At 39.3% G+C, this 18,130-nt stretch overlaps 1 protein-coding gene across 1 annotated transcript; it reads right to left on the reverse strand.

Moving 5' to 3' along the window:
• Positions 1–112: 112 nt before the first annotated feature.
• LOC148817229 (adhesion G protein-coupled receptor G5-like) lies at positions 113–17,382 on the reverse strand. Its single transcript, XM_088938691.1, has 14 exons — positions 17,116–17,382; positions 14,401–14,496; positions 13,377–13,631; positions 12,142–12,307; positions 11,023–11,170; positions 9,578–9,703; positions 8,126–8,242; positions 7,984–8,020; positions 7,189–7,283; positions 6,417–6,535; positions 5,334–5,602; positions 3,488–3,611; positions 2,470–2,750; positions 113–1,180 (listed from the first exon to the last, which is right to left on the reverse strand). Exons 2-14 carry the CDS (start codon positions 14,486–14,488, stop codon positions 1,023–1,025), a joined length of 1,983 nt encoding a protein of 660 aa, XP_088794817.1. The 5' UTR covers positions 14,489–14,496; positions 17,116–17,382; the 3' UTR covers positions 113–1,022.
• Between the last annotated feature and the right edge of the window lie 748 nt (positions 17,383–18,130).

The raw sequence follows: 18,130 nt of genomic DNA on the forward strand, positions 1-18,130 counted from the left end.
GGAAGAGGTAACTGTTTTGTCCCCAAGGTTTTTTAGAACTAATAAAATAACTTGCCATTTCTTTCCAGTGTGCCTAGAGACTGGATTTAGAATGAAATTCAACAGAAAAATATTGCTTTAAAAATTCTTTAATAACAACTCAACTAAACAACAACAGTAACATGTTACATATTCCTACAGATTGTCTATGTTCAAAATCAGCATTCCAAAGCTTTTTTAAGTTCAGAAGTTACATTTGCGTACAAAAGGATTTATATCTAATAGCTTAAAAAGCAGGGTTTCAAGTGTTTAATTACATAATGCATGTACAGTATTATAGAAAAACAAGAATTCAGAAACAATCCAAAAAAGAATAAGTGTTAAATTGAATCAAAACCAGAATTCAATTTCTTGGTAAGATGTGAAGTGTTGGTTCTTGTTACAACATTTTAGGCCTCTGGCCTATTTTGCAGAGTGTTAATAATTGTGACAACACTGTATTATAGGTGTAGATTGAAATAAAGTGCGATCCATTATTACTAAGAAAAGCTTATAAAAATAGATCAATTTGACATTTATTATTGAAAAAATGTAATATGTTCTGATCAGAACGTTATGCTTTGCTTTCCATGGTATTTCCATGGTATTTTAAGAACTAGCATGGGACTCAGAATTAACTATAGCTTTAGAAATTATTCCATAATGATTAAGGGACAGGTGTGTTATTTTTACTTCTACATACAGGACTCAGTCACAAATTCAAGGTGAACATCAAACAGAAAGCTACATCAATAATCTACATCAATTTAGAATATAGTGGGCATATGCAAAGTATATTAATGTGGCTTTGTGCAACAGAAGCAATTACTGTATGTGTTATCTACTTCTCAGCAACTTCTGCTTGATGGGGTTTTAAATGTGAATGTACAGAAAATGCTTCCTGTTCCTGGTCAGTCCTGTGAGGTGTAAAATATACATAATGTTGGGTTCACATTGGTCATTGGTCTCAATGAGGAACATTCTTTGAAAAGCGCCATGTTTTGCTATTTGTATGGGTTACTGTTCAACTCAGGGAACAGAACCTCCTTTGGTTTAGCAATGGAGCTTGTTTCACAGCCTGCGTAGGAGCTCTTAGTCTTAAAGTCATTGGTTTTTACCCCCTTTGATGATGAGGCACAAATCCAGAGGAATATAAAAAAGCCTGTGGGTTAGAAAACACAGAGAGAGTCTCTCCAGTAAGACTTGCTTATACCTTTTCTAGTGCTAACAGTTTATGACACAATTAAAATAGCCTTTTCAAACACTGATCCCAAATACGCAATCCTATCTTTACATTTAAGAAACAAAAATTGAATTTCTCCAGTCAGGCTAGGGGAGGTCATTCCAGGATTTAGGAAGGGCAATGGAAACCTTTTGTCTTTCTTGCTCGGCTTTGAATGATTTAATTGGATCAAGTAACTGTTTGTCACAGACACCTGTTTTATTGCTTATTTACTGCTTCTGAGCAACCGGCAACCTTTAGTGAGCAGGCACTGTGTGTGCCCAGATATACAGAAAGTAATTCTGCTTAAGCTCAGGCGCATCAAGGCTCAGCTTGCTTTCTTACGAAACCTATTACACCCACTTTAAAAGCAGACCTGATCAGACTATGAGGGTGGCTCTTATGTGTGTTTCATTCAAGTGAAAGTGGAAGCAAACAAAGTGAATTGATGTGGGGGTGGGGTTTAAAATAGGAAAACTAAACATTACATTTCAAAGTATGGCTAAAACTCAACACGTAGATGGTTAGACCAACTTCTGGAAGCTTAGTCCAGTGATGTTATTTTTTATGGACTGGACCTGCTGTTCTCCTTTGTCAGCAGCTATATCTCCCTGCAGCTCACAGCTGGCAACCCACAGAAGCTCAGCAGGTATGAGCCTGCTCAGTACCAGGATGGGAGACTTCCTGAGAAAGCTAAGGTTGCTGCTGGGAGAGGTGTTAGTGGGAACAGTAGGGGGCGCTCCCCCTGCGGTCTGTGTGGGTCCTAATGCCCCAGTATAGTAACAGGGACACTTCAGATAAGATGTAAAACCGAGGTCCCGACTCTATATGGTCATTAAAAAACTCAGGGCGTTTCTCAAAAGGAGTAGGGGTGTAACCTTGTGTCCTGACAATATTTCCCCCTGGACTTTACCAGTCATGGCCTCCTAATAATCCCCATTTATGAACTGGCTTCATCACTCTGCTCTCCTCCCCACTGCTAGCTGATGTGTGGTGAGCGTTCTGGTGCTTAACATTTGTGGTGAAGGGAAAAGCGCTATATAAGTGTAAGGATTATTATTCTCCAAACTTCTGTCTTTTTAAACATTTCTAAGTTCCGCTAAAACATAGATCATACAAGTAACCGACTGACAGGAATGAATGAAAGAGCCAGCACCCGTCAATGAATGCAGTTTCCTAATCTTTCTGTAAGGTAACACATTTCTCTGTTTTAAACCTAAAGGACTCACCTTGCAAAGAGTTGAAGATGGTGAACATGTACAACACAGGCGTAGTGAACACGCCGTGCCCAAAGAAAGCCAGGCCCCAGGTGGTCCCCAGCAGACAGGTCAGGCCTGTCACAGTGCATATGTCTTTCCAGAGAACATGCCTGTCTGAAGATTTGCCAAACCTGCGCAGCTGGCCAATCTTGACAGCCACTGTGATCAGGATCCCCGTGTTGAACAGGAATATGATTCCGAAGTAGGCAATGTTAACTCCGTACAGGAAGTTCTGGTTCATAATCCAGCACCTGTTTAGTAATCACAAAAAGAAAATCTTTAAGCAGTGTGTTTGCTTAACTCTTGAGGTTCCCATGTGCAGTAGACTCAAGTTTGTCTTAATACCGACAGTATACAGTATGTTCTAGTACTGTTATTAGAATTTGAATTCTGGGCCATGTGGCTTCCTACAGGATATAGAGATTTGCAGAAAAGTCATGGTGCCAGTGGCAGCCAGAGTATTGAAGAGCTGACAGAAATTGAGGCTGACAGGCAAAAACTTCACATAGCATCACATTCACAAGAACACTAACGTCATATCTGCAACAGTGGCCTTTTCCAGAAATTTCACTTATTACAACTACACATCCACAAAGTCCACACATCACACATTGTCCACACATTTTATGGACAAATCCAAATAGACAACATCAGTCCACCACAGACACATACCAGAATTATTTAATTTGATATTAACCTTCTCATTTAGAATATGTGGTTCAAGTTATGTAAAACATATCATTTTACCCAAAGAGAGTGAGTAGGTGAGCTGCTGGCAAAAATGTGTATTATATTTTTTAAGTAATTTCTGCTTGAGGAAAACATTAATTAGGATGTGACTCTTTAAAACAGCCATTTTCCTGTGGTCCTCTATCTTTAATCTTCTATATTATTGTCTCTCAGAACTTCAGAAACAGATCATATTTTATGTGGAAGGTCTTCACAAGAATTTCTCTGAAAATCACATAATATACACAAGATTACTTACACTTGATGTTTTGACTGACTCGATGCTGATGCATTACTGGTTATTAATGAAGTGCTAAGGACACCATAGATCTCATATTTCCCATTAAGAGCCATTGATATTCCAACTATAACTGCAGGGAACCCTGTCAATGGAAGAAATTGTGAAATGCTATGGTCAGAGTTTTAGAATTTGAAAACCGATGTATAAGGATTTGAATACGTAAGGCTACAAATCTCTCTCACAGTTGAAAAACAGGTTCAGCCACTAGTATTGAACAGGTAGAGCACTGCAACATCATTGTCAGCTCAGTCATGGACCCACCAACCAATAGTAATGAGCTGCACCAGCATAAAGATGGCCTAATGTAAGTGTGGTTAAGCAGTGAGGTGGACAGCATGACTAGACTTCTGGCTGCAGAAGGACGGGACACAGAGATTCCTCATCAGCTCATGGAGGTGTAGAGACCACATGTCATGTCACAGAAAGTCTTGTGGGGGAGGTGCGGTACCTTCAATTTAACTATAGAGGAAGTTAAACAAGCCAGATAAGTGGGTGAGAGTCCATGTCACAATAAAGGTAGAATTAGGGAAGGCAGAAGTGAGAAATGTGATGTTGCAGCAAGGAAATACATTACTTCCCTGGGTGCTTTTGTCATTCGCTTGTTGGTGTACTGCAAAGTGCACGCCCACTGGTGACTGAAGCATTTAACAGTTGATCACCAAACCACCTACACAGGGCTCTCTGTTCTGCAATGCAACACACTGTCATCAGCACCCATTGACATTAATAAATGATGGGTACCTGATGACCCACCTCACAGACCTGACATGGCAACCTAAGGATGTCCATCTCTCTGGGATGAGCTGTAGCAAGCAGCTAGGCCTTATTATCAGGAGCTTGACAAGAACATCTGCTCTGTCAGATATGAAGTTTGTTGTCACAGTAGGACACAGCATGCAAAAAAGGGCTGTGTACTATTGCTTTCTTCTTAGTTAAACCTGCACATTGCCTTGGGAGCTCTTGCTACGTTATCCCATGCGCTTCCTTCATTTAGATTTTTTGGAATCTAATAAGAGCCACTAAGAGCCTCCTAATTGACATTTCACAGAACATTCCAAACCTCTTTGGTATTTTTTTTTACTTTCCTCCATTAATGGCGCAGGGTTTTCTTCCACTGGCTTTTCTTTTTCAATTTAAAGCCAAGCCTACTCTACCCAGAGTGCTCCTCTGCGGGTTCCCATCAGTGTGTCAAGAGCCATCAAGGAATCGCAGAAGTTTTCAACAACACTAACGCGCTGTTCCGATCCAAGTTAGAGCACAGTCAATTTCAAACCAATTTAATGAGCTTCATTTGCATGACTAATGAATCACATAATGCGTGCAGACATTTACAGCACCTGCAATCATTCAAGAGGTATGATTTTGGGACTTCTTTCCGTCCTCAGTAAGCCTGGTTGATTTTGCTGTGCTGTAGAGCAGTGGTTCTCTAAGCTCTATGGTCCGCGGACCACTTGCACCAAGTCATAGATGCGGTGGACCTCCTATGCCTACGTCCACTTCTTACCCTGTAAAAATCATCACCTATTAATGGCCTTAAATTAATATTGAATTAAATTTTATGAAAGTACTAATAATTTTATGAACAAAATTGCATATTTTGCAAATGTTTTTACTACTTAAAAAGTTAATGTGAAGAATGGAGCTGCTTAGACATGCTTTAAGAAGGATGAGTAGGTCAGCCCGCGGACCACCTGGCGCACGCTCGTAGACCACCAGTGGTCCACGGACCACACTTTGAGAGCCACTGCTGTAGAGGTCCGCAGTAATTGCTAAAACTGCATGACTGACCATCATTCTCCCTTACCCCATCCGGCCACAGACAGCTTGGAGATGTAGTGCCGAATGTAGGTGTTGAAGACTTTGATCATGAGCAGGTACAAGTGCACTGCCTCGATGGCCATCCAGGTGAAGCAGGAGAGCAGGGAGTAGTGCATGAAGACAGCAATGAAAGTGCAGAGCGTGCTGATTGCCTTGCTGGTCAGCCACTCGTTCAGAAGGAAGGTCATGTTGAGCATGTACAGCGCAGCGCTCAGACACACGTGAATGGTGTAGGAGTGATCTCGTTTAGGGCTCCTGGGCGGCAAACAGATTTTGCCCATGTTATTGATTTCTTACAAGGCCCCTGACTTTCCTCACCATAGAACAAGCAAGTCATTTCATAGTAATCTCTCCTGTTGCCAACAGGCAATCCAGTACGCATATGCAATAATACTCCTATGGTTTTGCACTAGTGGTGGTCCCTTGTTATAGTCAATTTAAAAGTCTGTTTAAAAAACGAATCACTTTTTTTCTTTAGAATTAAACAAAATATAAGTTGTTTTTCAGAGCATTGCTTAATATCACTGTAGGTGTTCCCTGTGCCACATATGTTTTGGCTGTAATTAATAAACCTATTTTGCTTGCTGCCCACCTTGCAGCTGCTGCCCACCTTGCAGCTGCTGCCCTAACATCTGGCTGGGCTTAACAGCCTACTGCACAGTGCCTGGGATTCTCCAAGGCCCAGGGTATAACTCTTGGCCAGGATTCCCTTGTCCTTCCATGCTGCAGTGACCTGTGGAGCTTGGAAAGCAAGCCTACTGACAACTTCAGGACAACAATAAGGTCCTGGGGTCTAAGAGAAGAGGCAATTCTAAATTCATGCTTGCAACCTTTACTGGACAGCAGTACACTGAAGGACGAGTACACAGGGACAAATTAAGAACAGAACAACATGAAGTCATCAATAAGAAAAAGAATTTGAACTTGTACAATAATATGTATGTGTATAAATGCATTCATGGCCTAAGGCATTGTTAAGTGACAACTAAGATCGAACACTAACCATTACACTGAACCGCAATAACATAATTTGAGACAAAACAGAAAATGCAAGCACTGAAGCACTGACCTGAGTATGAAGTAAGTTAAGATTGAAATAGCAGTAAACCCTGCTGACAGCCCACAACCGATGTAGCTGAGAACTGACAGAATCTGCCAGTCTGGCTCACTGATTTTACCCACAGGGACCTGTGGAGAAATGCCAATGTATGTTTAGTTGTTTTCTGCAAGTATTATTGACTGGGGTGTGGGGTCTTGATGAAAATATGGCAGAATTCCAATTCCAATTACTTCTTCAATGAAGCCCATTTAATAATCATGGAGTTTCAATATCATTATTGTGTAACTTTATTTGGGAACTGACAGGACTACAGGGAGTGACACAATTCTGTATTGTCTATGGTTATACATAGACAATTTCTCGTTATCGCTGTTCTGACTATTATTAAAAAATCATTGTAGAATATATGTGAGGCTACAAGCTAGCTTTGAGAAAACTGAGCTCTTTATTTAATGAAATAATCTGAAATACAACAATTTCATAGGAAAGTTTAAATTTGCAGTAGCAGTAGCTTTTGTATAAAAAACAAAACATCTACTTTTTAACACTCAGGCTAATTTTTGCTAATCATCTACAAGTGAACATTCCGAGATCACAGGGCAAGAAAACTTGATTTGGGAGCTACACATTGACATTATGCCTATCCAGATATTCATGCTGCCCCATAATCACAATGTCCCATAACGTGATTTAAAATCTGAGGTATAGGGTTTCCAAATATGCACAGCCGGTAAATCATAAAAACACAAAACACCAGAAAAGTAAAAAGGAATGGGAGTACCATGAGGACTGCAAATGGTGTCATGTGGTTGCAGGTACAAATGACGGTAGTGTTTGTTTTATTGGTATTACATCCATCAGTGCTCCATACTGACTCTGGAAGGGGGGTAGTTTTAAAGACATGAACAACTCTGTACTCACATACAACGTAATACATCTAGTCTTAAATAGTCTTAATAGTAATCCATTCATAGAATCTCTGTATGTCTCATAGTTAAAAAGGTGGTGCCAAACTGAAGTTTTTCTATGAAAAAACATCCAAACAAATTGCCATTGTTCACTTTCTTAATACATTGGATAAAAGCTGCAACTGAATTTCAGAGATATTTAAGCCCAACAAAACTGATATTTGATATTTCTTTCAGTTTTGGCAGATCTTGTATTATAAACTGTAAGTGATGTCTCTGTACATGTAAATTAATGCTGTACACCTTAAAGTCAAGCTTGATTAATAACTTTGTATGAATACATTATGTCTGTTTCAATAAAGTAAGTACTTCGAATAGTGTTTAATCTTCCTTATGTACTATGTCACCTAATGAATTATTTTACAGAACCTGAGGTAATCTAAATTGCAGGGAAAGACTACAGTTTAAAAAGGAAAAAACATAGCTTCCCTCTCTTAGCACCTATAGAATAAGCAGCTTTTCCTCTTTAATTTATTTTGAAAAAAGGGAAGATCATCTTAAATATGAAAAAGCAGTTATCCTGGACAGGGTGTCATTAAAGCGTTTGCAATATGTTGGAATTAAAAACAGGATAACTTTAAGGTTTTTAAATTGCTTTAAACATTTACCTGAATTGTAGAATTTACATGTTTCTGTGTAATTTGCCTGTCAAAGAGAGAAAAAATTAAAAAATTAAAATTAGATTAAAAACAAAGCCTTAGAACAACAACAAACTTAAAATGCTGCAATTTTGACAGTGGGGATACTTACATCAGTTTTGTTGTAGACAGGGAAATTCAATTTAAGTGGGTTTTTCAGTCCAGAAATAGTTTCACCAACTACTTCTATTTGTATGACCATGCTCCTCACTTCCTCACCAGCTGCAGTCTGTAAAGATAGAGAGAGATAGTACAGATCCCAGCTATTAAATGCATATTTGTAAAAGTATCTAAGACCGAAGGCTGCAACTCTCATCTGGCAACCCACGGAAGCTCAGCAGTAGGGGCCTGGCCAGGACCTGGATGGGAGACCTCCTGGGAAAGCTAAGGTTGCTGCTGGAAGAAGTGTTTAGTGGGGCCAGCAGGGGTTGCTCACCCTGCGGTCTATGTGGGTCCTACTGTAGTGACGGCAACACTAGACTGTAAAAAGGCACAGTCCTTCGGATGAGACGTAAAACTGAGGTCCTGCCTCTCTGTGGTCATTAAAAATCCCAAGGCGTTTGTCGAAAGGAGTAGAGATGTACTGTAACCTTGTGTCCTGGCCATATTTCCCCATGGACTTTACCAATCTTGGCCTCCTAATAATCCCCATCTATGAATTGGCTTTATTACTCCTCCCCACTGATAGCTGATGTGTGGGGAGCGTTCTGGCGCACTATGGCTGCCGTCGCATCATCCAGGTGGGGCTGCACACTGGTGGTGGTGGAGGGGAGTCCCCATTGACTGTAAAGCGCTTTGAGTGGAGTGTCCAGAAAAGCGCTATATAAGTGTAAGAATTTTTTATTATTAGACGCATTTCGTACTGCATGACAGGGACTGAACTCGCCAGACTTAAATGACAGTAAAGAAACAAAGCACACTAAAAGGCAGAAAATCTGAAAACACAAAAGCCTTTTTATTAAAATATATATTAAAATCTATAAAAACATTAAACTAACCTCTTAATTACCTAACCCTCTTGAAACAATGGCATCAAATGAAACAAAAAGGATGCACACCAGGTTTTGACAGAGAAGGGTGGGAGGCAGATGCATGTAAAATGAATGAAAAATACAGGTAAACTTTCCATCCATCCATATTCTAACTGCTCTATCCATTATAGGGTCTCAGGGTAGCCAGAGCCTATCCTGGCGAGGAACGGGGACAAAGCAGGGTACACCCTGGAAGGGATACCAATCCATAACAGGGCACTAACAGACACAGACAAGCACATACTCACACCAGGGACAGTTTTTCCATTAGCCAATTAACCTACGATTATGTTTTTGGACCGTGGAAGGAAAACGCAGCACCCAGAGGAAACCCACACGAACATGAGGAGAACATACAAATTCCGCAAAGATGGCACCCCAGGTCCGGAATTGAACCCTGGACCCACTGACCCCAGGGTGAGTTAACAGTGCTAACCCCTGCACCACTGTGCTGCTCTCTGCGAATTTTATCAGTGTTTAAAATGATACCTCGTCTTTAAACAAAACATGTTGACAATTTAAATGCACTGTACCTTGAACTGATCTGCTGATTCAAAACATGCCACCGCAACTCTTTTTTCTGTATTATTGTTGTTTTTAGAAAGTGCTTCCAGGGGAAACAGTATTTCTGGTGTGTAAGCTTTGTTCTTAGTAGAGACCTATAGAAATGAAGAGCAATTACATTTTTAAATCAATGCAAAAGCAGTTGATAAGTAACTTCAGGTTTTTCACTTTGTTTCAGTGCCTTGAAAGCAGTCACTCAGAGAGCGCAAACAGTCACAGGTTTTAGCCTGGGTTGTCATTAGGTGGTTGCAACATAACTCCCCAAGGAGGAGAGCACAACTTTCAGAACACCACAGGATTAGGGTTGGGCTTAGTCAGATACTTTCCAGTAGTCGGTGACTCTTGCTACTTGTCTGTAGCCTGTCAGCTGTCAGTGACATCACTGCGAGATGCATCACTGCACCAATTGGTGTCAGCTTGCCTGTCAGGAGCTGTAGAGCTCCTGTAACGAACAGTCCTGCAGAACGGCGCATAGGAGAAGCATGTCCACGTTTTTGTTCTCGTACGAGAGGTACAAATTGAAACACAAAGTCAATCAGACCCACATATCCAGAAAGGAGACTCTTATTAGAGAAAGGAGCTTTCATGGAAATATCACCATGAGCTGACAGAAGAGTAGGAGCACGAAGTCGATAAAAAACTAATTACATGGGAATAATAGCAATTTCAAATTCCATTCAATATTTTAGACGCTGACAGAACATTTTAAAACATAGTCCAAATAGAAAATTTCAATAAGTTAGGCTTTGTTTAAGGACTACAGGATATAGGGGTACTGCAGGACCTGATCTGGGAACCCCTAAACCCCTTTTCACAAACAAAACAGTACCATAATACCAGTAGTATTACATCACCTGAAATGCAAAACAAAAAATACTTTTTAGATTGAATAACTATGCTTATCAAGAATCTGATAAACCTTTCATATTTCAGCTCTATAACCACAGAAACTCTCCAGCAGTGGCACAATTATTCACTTTTCTTTAAACTCAAGAGGATGGACCTGTAGATTTAACGTTTGAAAGAAGTGGGAGAGGGAGAGGGATGGAAGCAGAGCTATAAGATGCAGGAGATTAAAGGACAGAGCTGGTGCAGAAAGTGTCCAGATGAAGAGAGATCTGGGATTCTTGGAGGGAATTGTGAAGAGCTGAAATCTGTAAATGAATGGAGAGGCTCTGAGAGAAGAGGGAAGGGCTCATTGAGAGAAGATGGAAGGTTTATGGAAATCCTGGCTTCTGATGTCTGTCTGGATTAGTTCTAGAATCCTGGTAAAGAAAGACAGACAGAAAGGTCAGGGAAATCAAGGGTCAGAGATAATAGGTTTGGAGAAGTCCTTGATTCCAGCTGCTTGGCTGTGTTGTGGGAAAGGGCTGGCTAATCTTCACCCTATTAAGTATGTGATATTTCACTTTACCTCTGGCATAGCAATATCAATTTCTTGTGGTGTTGTGCTGGTGATCTTCATCTTGTACACAGCTATTGCTACTTCTGGTGTAGTGACAGTAATATTATTTCCACTGAAATTCATATTCATTACATTCTGTATGACGTCTTTCTGGATTCTGTGAACAAAAAAATAACAAAATATTCAACTAAAAACAGCTAGGGCAGGCACAAGAGTGATCAAGCCATCTCTCATAAACTCAGTTAACAGGGTCCCTCAGATGCAAAGCATGTTAGTGTCCAATGTTCTCTAGATATTCCAGATATTCCTGATTTGTGTGTTTAATGCAAATTTCAATTTCACCCTGTGGAGGTATGTCCTAAAATCGTATGTTCTGTGATTATTCACAATTATTGTCCCAAAACTCTATACAATTGGTCTTCATTCTCTTAGCTCTGACCTACATATCCAGGAAAGGAAAATGGCAAATCTATGTTTTCTTTATGTCAGAGCTGTGATTGATGTGCACTGGAAGAGATATGAATAGGCCTGGAGTTGAAGGAATAAGGAATAGGCCTTCCTGTTCTTTTTAAATGGGAAATGTGTATAATACAGAGGAGGTCAGATTCTTTCCAAGCTGCTCAGTCTTCCATCCTCTAAATCCTGCTATCTGATGGGGATTTCTGAGCTCTTCTGTTAGGGAGGAGTTTGTCATCTAGGCAAGGCCGATGGGTAGGGCTTTCTTTCTGTGTTGTTCATTGCATTGTTGCTTTGTTTCCTCACAACATAACAAATAATCATACAGAAAATGTGGGCACCTACTGTAAATTAATGGATACAGATCTCACTTTTTCAGTGATTCACATTGCATGAGGGTTCCTGAATTTCAGCTTTATACTGAATCCTAGTAAGAGATCTGCCCCATAGTCACAATGTTATGAATTCACTTATGCTGCAGTAACCTCAGATTCACCTCCTGTAATTAAAAAAATCCCGGTGTTCCCAGTTTTGTTACTGTTTCTTTTTTGATAGTAATGTAATTGGACACTTGTAATATTCACAATGCTTAAGGTAAGTTTTGCTGGTACAATATAACACATGCAAGTTGAAAAAGTAGTGGTAACTGTATATTATTTTATACAAACTTACGCATTGTATGCTTTGTTCAAATGTCCGCTGAAGTTGCAGGATTTTTTCAATATTGGAAGCTTTTGTATTACATTCAATGCATTGGGATTGTTTTTGAGACTGTTTAGAGTATTAGTTATGTCCGATTCATTGCAAACAGTGATGTTACAAGTAGAACTCGTATTCCCTGCAGAAATATATAATCAGGAATACAAAATTGAAGTGCATTTAAAACCAAGAGAGTATGGAACAAGTTTTTCAGGTCTGTTGTTGAAGCTGAAACCCTGTTTCCTTCAAGAAACAGCAGAACGTGATCCTCAGATCAATTAACTACTAACTGCCTAACAGGCAATATAGCAATATATATTGCTTTGGTCTGTAACTATTCTTACGTTACCTATAACTTGGACGAAATAGTATTGCTGGGGGGAGATAACCTGTGAGAGATAAAACAGATATATACAGTGACAGATAAAAGTCATTTTAGCTTTAATTTGAAACTGGTAATAATTTTGTTTATTAGGTGAATCAAGTAATTTCTCACAAGGGGGACTTTTAGTAATAATAAACTTTATTTCATATTGCACCTTTAAAAGTGGCTTCTCAAAGTACTTTACAGTTAGAAGAAAAGCACACAATGAGAGGAGACAGCAGAATTACACAATTACAATAAAGGTTTGGAATCCAGTAAGAAAGCAAAGGTGCAAACACAGAACCCATTAAATAAAAGCTCTTCTAAAGAAAAAGGTTTTGAGCCTTGATTTAAAGTCTTCAGGGAAGATGATTCTCTGATATCGTTTGGAATAGAATTCTAGAGCTTTGGGGTGCAGCAGGACACGGCCCTGTCCCCTATAATATACAGACAGGAGAGTAGAAATAGACTAACTAACTTTGCTAGGCTGGAAGCTGGGACAATAGTTAATCAGACAGGTACTGAGGTGCCAAGTCTGTGGAGCCTTATAGGTGAGTATGAGCATGTTTGCACGTGAGCAGTGAACATGTACAGTACTGACCTCTTGTCAGTGCATCAGTTATATCTAATATAATTACGCTAGATGTGCGTTTGGAGGTGTTAACTTATATATGGTAAACACATCATCATTATATCACTTTCAATCAGCACTTATCCAGTTCAGGGTGAAGGTGCCATGAAGGCTATCCTGGGAAATATTGGGAGCAAAGCAGGGTACACTCTGGACAGGATGCCAACACAGGTACTGAAAAAACGACTTTGAAAAATGTTAATGAATACTTACAATTTTCAGACGCCACTGTGAAAAATAAATTCCCCTGATTAAAACTACTGGATATCTGCATTTGGCTGCAGTTGGCTAATGTTGAGTTTATTTGTTGTGAAACTTTTGTGCAATCTATGAAACAGTCTGTTCCATTGAATTTGCATGTCACTGTCGGACTAGTGAAAGTCTCTTTAAGAATTAAAGTCAATGTATTTAACGTCGCATTGAAGGTAAGTTCTGAAGTATTTCTATTGTAACACATAGACGCATTTTCTGAAAAACAAAAGGAAGAGGGACAAATGTGACATAGAAATATATGAGCATATATACCTGATCACAAATTCCCTATGCTTATTAGGTAGTATTCAAAGGACACAGCATCTAATTAGATGTTGTTCAGCCACTAATGTTGCATGCAGTTCATGTACAAACACAATTCAGTTAGGTTGTCTCGTAAAGTAAAACGCTGTTGTGTTAATGTTATCGTGGTGTAAATTTTCGCAGAGGTAATATTTGACTGAAAAACATCACTAGAAAAATTAATATTTCAGACAGTGGAGTACAATGTCAAGTTCTATTACCTTCTTAATCAGGAATCAACATTCTCTTCCAGCAGGCGTACAGTACATGGTAACACACTGAGCACGTTTTGCAAATTAGCACTATTTGATTCTCAGTTACAGAGCCATCATTTACAGTACTTAGGTCTGCTGTGTTAATAGAAAGTGACTACAAGTAAGAATAAAGAAAAATAATAGTTCACAAGAATATCTGCATTTTAATTTCCAGTAAGACAGTCAAGATCCATCATAAACTAGCCATAACAAGTCTCAAGTGGAAGCTTTCACAAGTGAACACTAGACTCAGCTATCAAACGATTAAATATGAAACTAAACAAAAATCTGTTCATCTACACCTAGAAATGTGCAAGACGATCTGAATACAATTCTTTTTGGAGAAGCTTGCTTCAAGGAAAGCAAGGAGGTTAACAAAGAATGATGCACAATCCAACCCAAATATCATCTTCTAATTTATTACATACCTTCACTTCTTGAGAAACAGATGGTGCACATAAAGGTTGTGATGGTGACCAAATAGAAAGACCTCACTGTGTTCCTTATGTTCACCATTGTAGTGTCTGTAGAGGAGGGGAATAGGAAGAGTGCAATTATTTCATTTGCTGAGTCTTTGCATTGCCCTACTGAAAGCCTCAGTGGCGTGCTTCATGATGAAACAAGCATGTGAGAGGATAAAAGAGCATTGTAAACATCAGCCACTGTTTCAGCTAATAAAGTGGGTGTCTGAAGCTGACTAGCCACCATGTTCTTGAGACCAGTATCCTGGGATTCTCCTGGATAAAGGCGGTGATCCTCAGATCAATAAACTGCTAAATAAACATTTAAATGGGCAAGGTGGGTGAAAGGGATTACACTCATTTTTAACCTTTATAGAGCTCTTTTGGGGGGGTTCTATACAGCCATAAGATACTGTATAAGATAAGAGATTAAGACCACTTTATTTGCCATATACAATTTCTTGCATTGGGAATTCATCTTTTTCACATACCCCAGCTTGCTCTCCATGAGACACACAGACAGGGAGAGACACTGGGGGTCAGAGCACTGGGTCAGCCATTGTACAGCACCCCTGGAGCAGTTGGGGTTAAGGGCCTTGTTCAGGGGCCCAACAGAGTAGGATTCCTCTGCCAGTAGCAGGGTTTGAACCAGCAACCTTCCAGCCACAGGCAGATCCTTAGCCACAGTACCACCAGCTGGACTTGGAGCCTTGGCTCAATTAACTACTTACTACCAAATGGGCTGGGCAGTGGCTGTCTGCTCTTAATCAAATTTACAAGTACGTTTTTGTAAATTCAACAGAATCACGTCTACTTCAGTATACTGATGTTTATTTGCCTATTTAGTGGACTTTCAAAGTGGGAGAGAAATTGCTGAAGGTTAAAAATCATCACAATTTCAAAAAGGAATAAATCTGGTTTATTTACAGGGAAATGACAGAAAGATGCAAAAACCCTAGAATTACATAGACCACCACATAGAGGCAACAAGAACAGGCACAATACTAAACACAGAAAAACATATGTATCCTTCACCCTCAAAATCAGCACAAGACCTAAAAATACTGGCTTCTCCCTCTTATTCCATTAACTCTCAACCCCCTAACACATAACAGTAATCCTCCCACTTGTTCAGGTGGGCCACTTACATGAGCAGGCATTGCCATTTCAACCTAAAACAAAATTAATAAAATCTGTTACATCAAAAACACAAAGTAAAACAATATCCGCATTCACTTGTGAGTCGAATCTCATCGGTAAGAAAAAGAAAAAAAAATGAAATACATTTATAAGATTCATGGCTACAATTGTTACACCTTATGAAGGGATTTGTGTTCATATGAACTGTATGTGTCTGCTGTTTACTTTAACCACAAGCCTTAATGAACAACATGATGTTCTGGTGTTAACGCCTTTGTTCTCATTTTTACGCCCAAACTAGAGGTAACGACTAACATTTTCACTTCCAGAATTGTGATACACATTGACACGCGCTTGTCACAAATCCAGCCTATTCATTGCCTATATAATAAATAAGTCACTCTGCAAAGTAGAAAAAACTCTTCAGAGACAAATAAACCGTATTTTTCATAGTCAGACCACAAATCCTCCTCCGCCAGATCTCAATAAATTTATCAGGAGGATATCTGAAGTTGGGAAAAGAGAAGTGCGCATTGTTACATTAGGAGGAAGACTGAAGAGCTGTATAATGCTTAGTATAATGCTATACTGGTACAAATACTCCTCTCCCCCCTCTTTATGGAATGTCCTCTTTTGTGAATGTTTAGATATGGTTAACCAAGCAAACCCTACCTTACTCGAACCTAGATAAGGCTGTAACTCACATAACAAGAAACAGAAATCCTTTCATTTTTATTGGGGATTAATGAATGTTTAGTACTGTATCAAATTGTATATACAGTATAATATTCACAGCATTCATTATTTATAGTATTTGAATTTCCAAGACCGCATTTTCTGAGGTAATATTTTTCAGTGATTTTCTTAATACATACTGTACAGCCTCTGTTAAATGCCTGGTACTTTTCACTTCTGTGCCATACATAGATAATGCTAAACATGAATGGATTTATAATTGCGAAAACCAAGCAAGGTCCCAACTCAAGCCTAGAGATTCATTATCCCAAAGCTGATCCTGGTTTCTGTAGCATTAGGAGGACTAAGACTATGTGACTCTCCACCTAGAATGGAAATGCTGGCACCCACTTGTACACCTGCTTGAGCTGGAGCAAGTGATGTAGGGCCGGATACCTTGTTCAGGAGAAGAGCCCCAGTATCCAGACTGGGCTGCTTGAACCCACAGGCATTCAGTTATCCAGACCCTCACCACCACTCTATGCTGTTCCCAGCCCAGGATCAACAATACCGCAAAAGAAAACATTACCTCATTAACATTACCTCAGTATTACATTGAAAAGTATTACCTCAACATTGCTTGTGCCAATCCTAGTGTCAGTCACTTCGCAATTTGTTTTCTGAATTATTCTGGAATAATTATGAACCATACTTAGATTAAGCACTTCAGGCTCCACCCTTAAAGCAGCCGTTTTATGGTTGTTAAGCAAGAAACTGTGCGTCTACATGATCTGTGGTAGCTTCCCATGTCACATCGATCTCACCTGAAGAATCTCATCAGCCTGTATTGTGAAACTCCAAACTTACCTTGCAAAATTGTTTTTTCACCCAAAGACTGAACTCTATTCTACTATCCCCATTTGATGTAAATCCCTCACTGTCATGTTCGTCTTCCACTAGTGAACTCGCCGAGGCAGGAGGCTCGTTCTGATATGCGGGAATTTGCATACATGGATTTAAATACCAGGCGGGCTTGAAGTTCACAGCTTCCTATTGTCTGTCAGAGTAGATTACCTTGCCTGTTATGAAGCGATTTTCTAATGATAAAATACACAAACAATTCCATGCAAATGTGAGACCTAGCTATGAAAGGAAATGTTATTAACGTTAGTGTGGTGAACACAATGACCTGTCTCATGCCACCGGTTGGATGGAAGAAGTTTTGACGTAACTGTTTGTGTAATGCAAATGTCTGGGGGCAATGTGTTCATTTTTTCACAGTAAACAGGTATTTACACACAGACTGAACTATGACTTTCAGGAGGAAGATGAGAATTCAAATCTTTGAAGCCTGTTTTGTTCAACTCAGGAACTATGCCTGGATTGCTTAAATTAATTTCCATGTTTGAGCCTTTTGCGTTGAAAAAAGGTGTAAATTGTACTGCAATATTTATTAGGTTTAATTTAACTAAGGGCCATTCCAGGTAAAATAAACATTTTAGGCTGCTTGCCCTGTCTATCACTTATTGGGGGCTGCCATTGTATTGAAGAAAAACAACATTGACTTACTGCAACATACCGAATTCACACTCCTTTCCGAATAACACTTGAAAGCCTGGTGTGACTGATCAAAAGATAATGGCACTCTGTGCTGTGAAAATAACCAGTGTGCCTAATATTTAATTTGAATGTTCTGAATGAATTCACATATTTAATGGTCAGGTACATCTCCACATGGGTGTAGGATTATTTGAATACAATGATATATTTTCATTTGCTTATTTATGAATAAAAATAGAAACTTATAATGGGAAGGATTTGTGCATAGAGCTAAGCTTTTGGTACAGAAATTAATATTTGGTCATAGGTTTAACTTTGTATA

Source organism: Atractosteus spatula, chromosome 21 (assembly GCF_055471065.1).
Source record: "Atractosteus spatula isolate fAtrSpa1 chromosome 21, fAtrSpa1.hap1, whole genome shotgun sequence".
Classification (NCBI taxonomy): Eukaryota; Metazoa; Chordata; class Actinopteri; order Semionotiformes; family Lepisosteidae; genus Atractosteus; species Atractosteus spatula.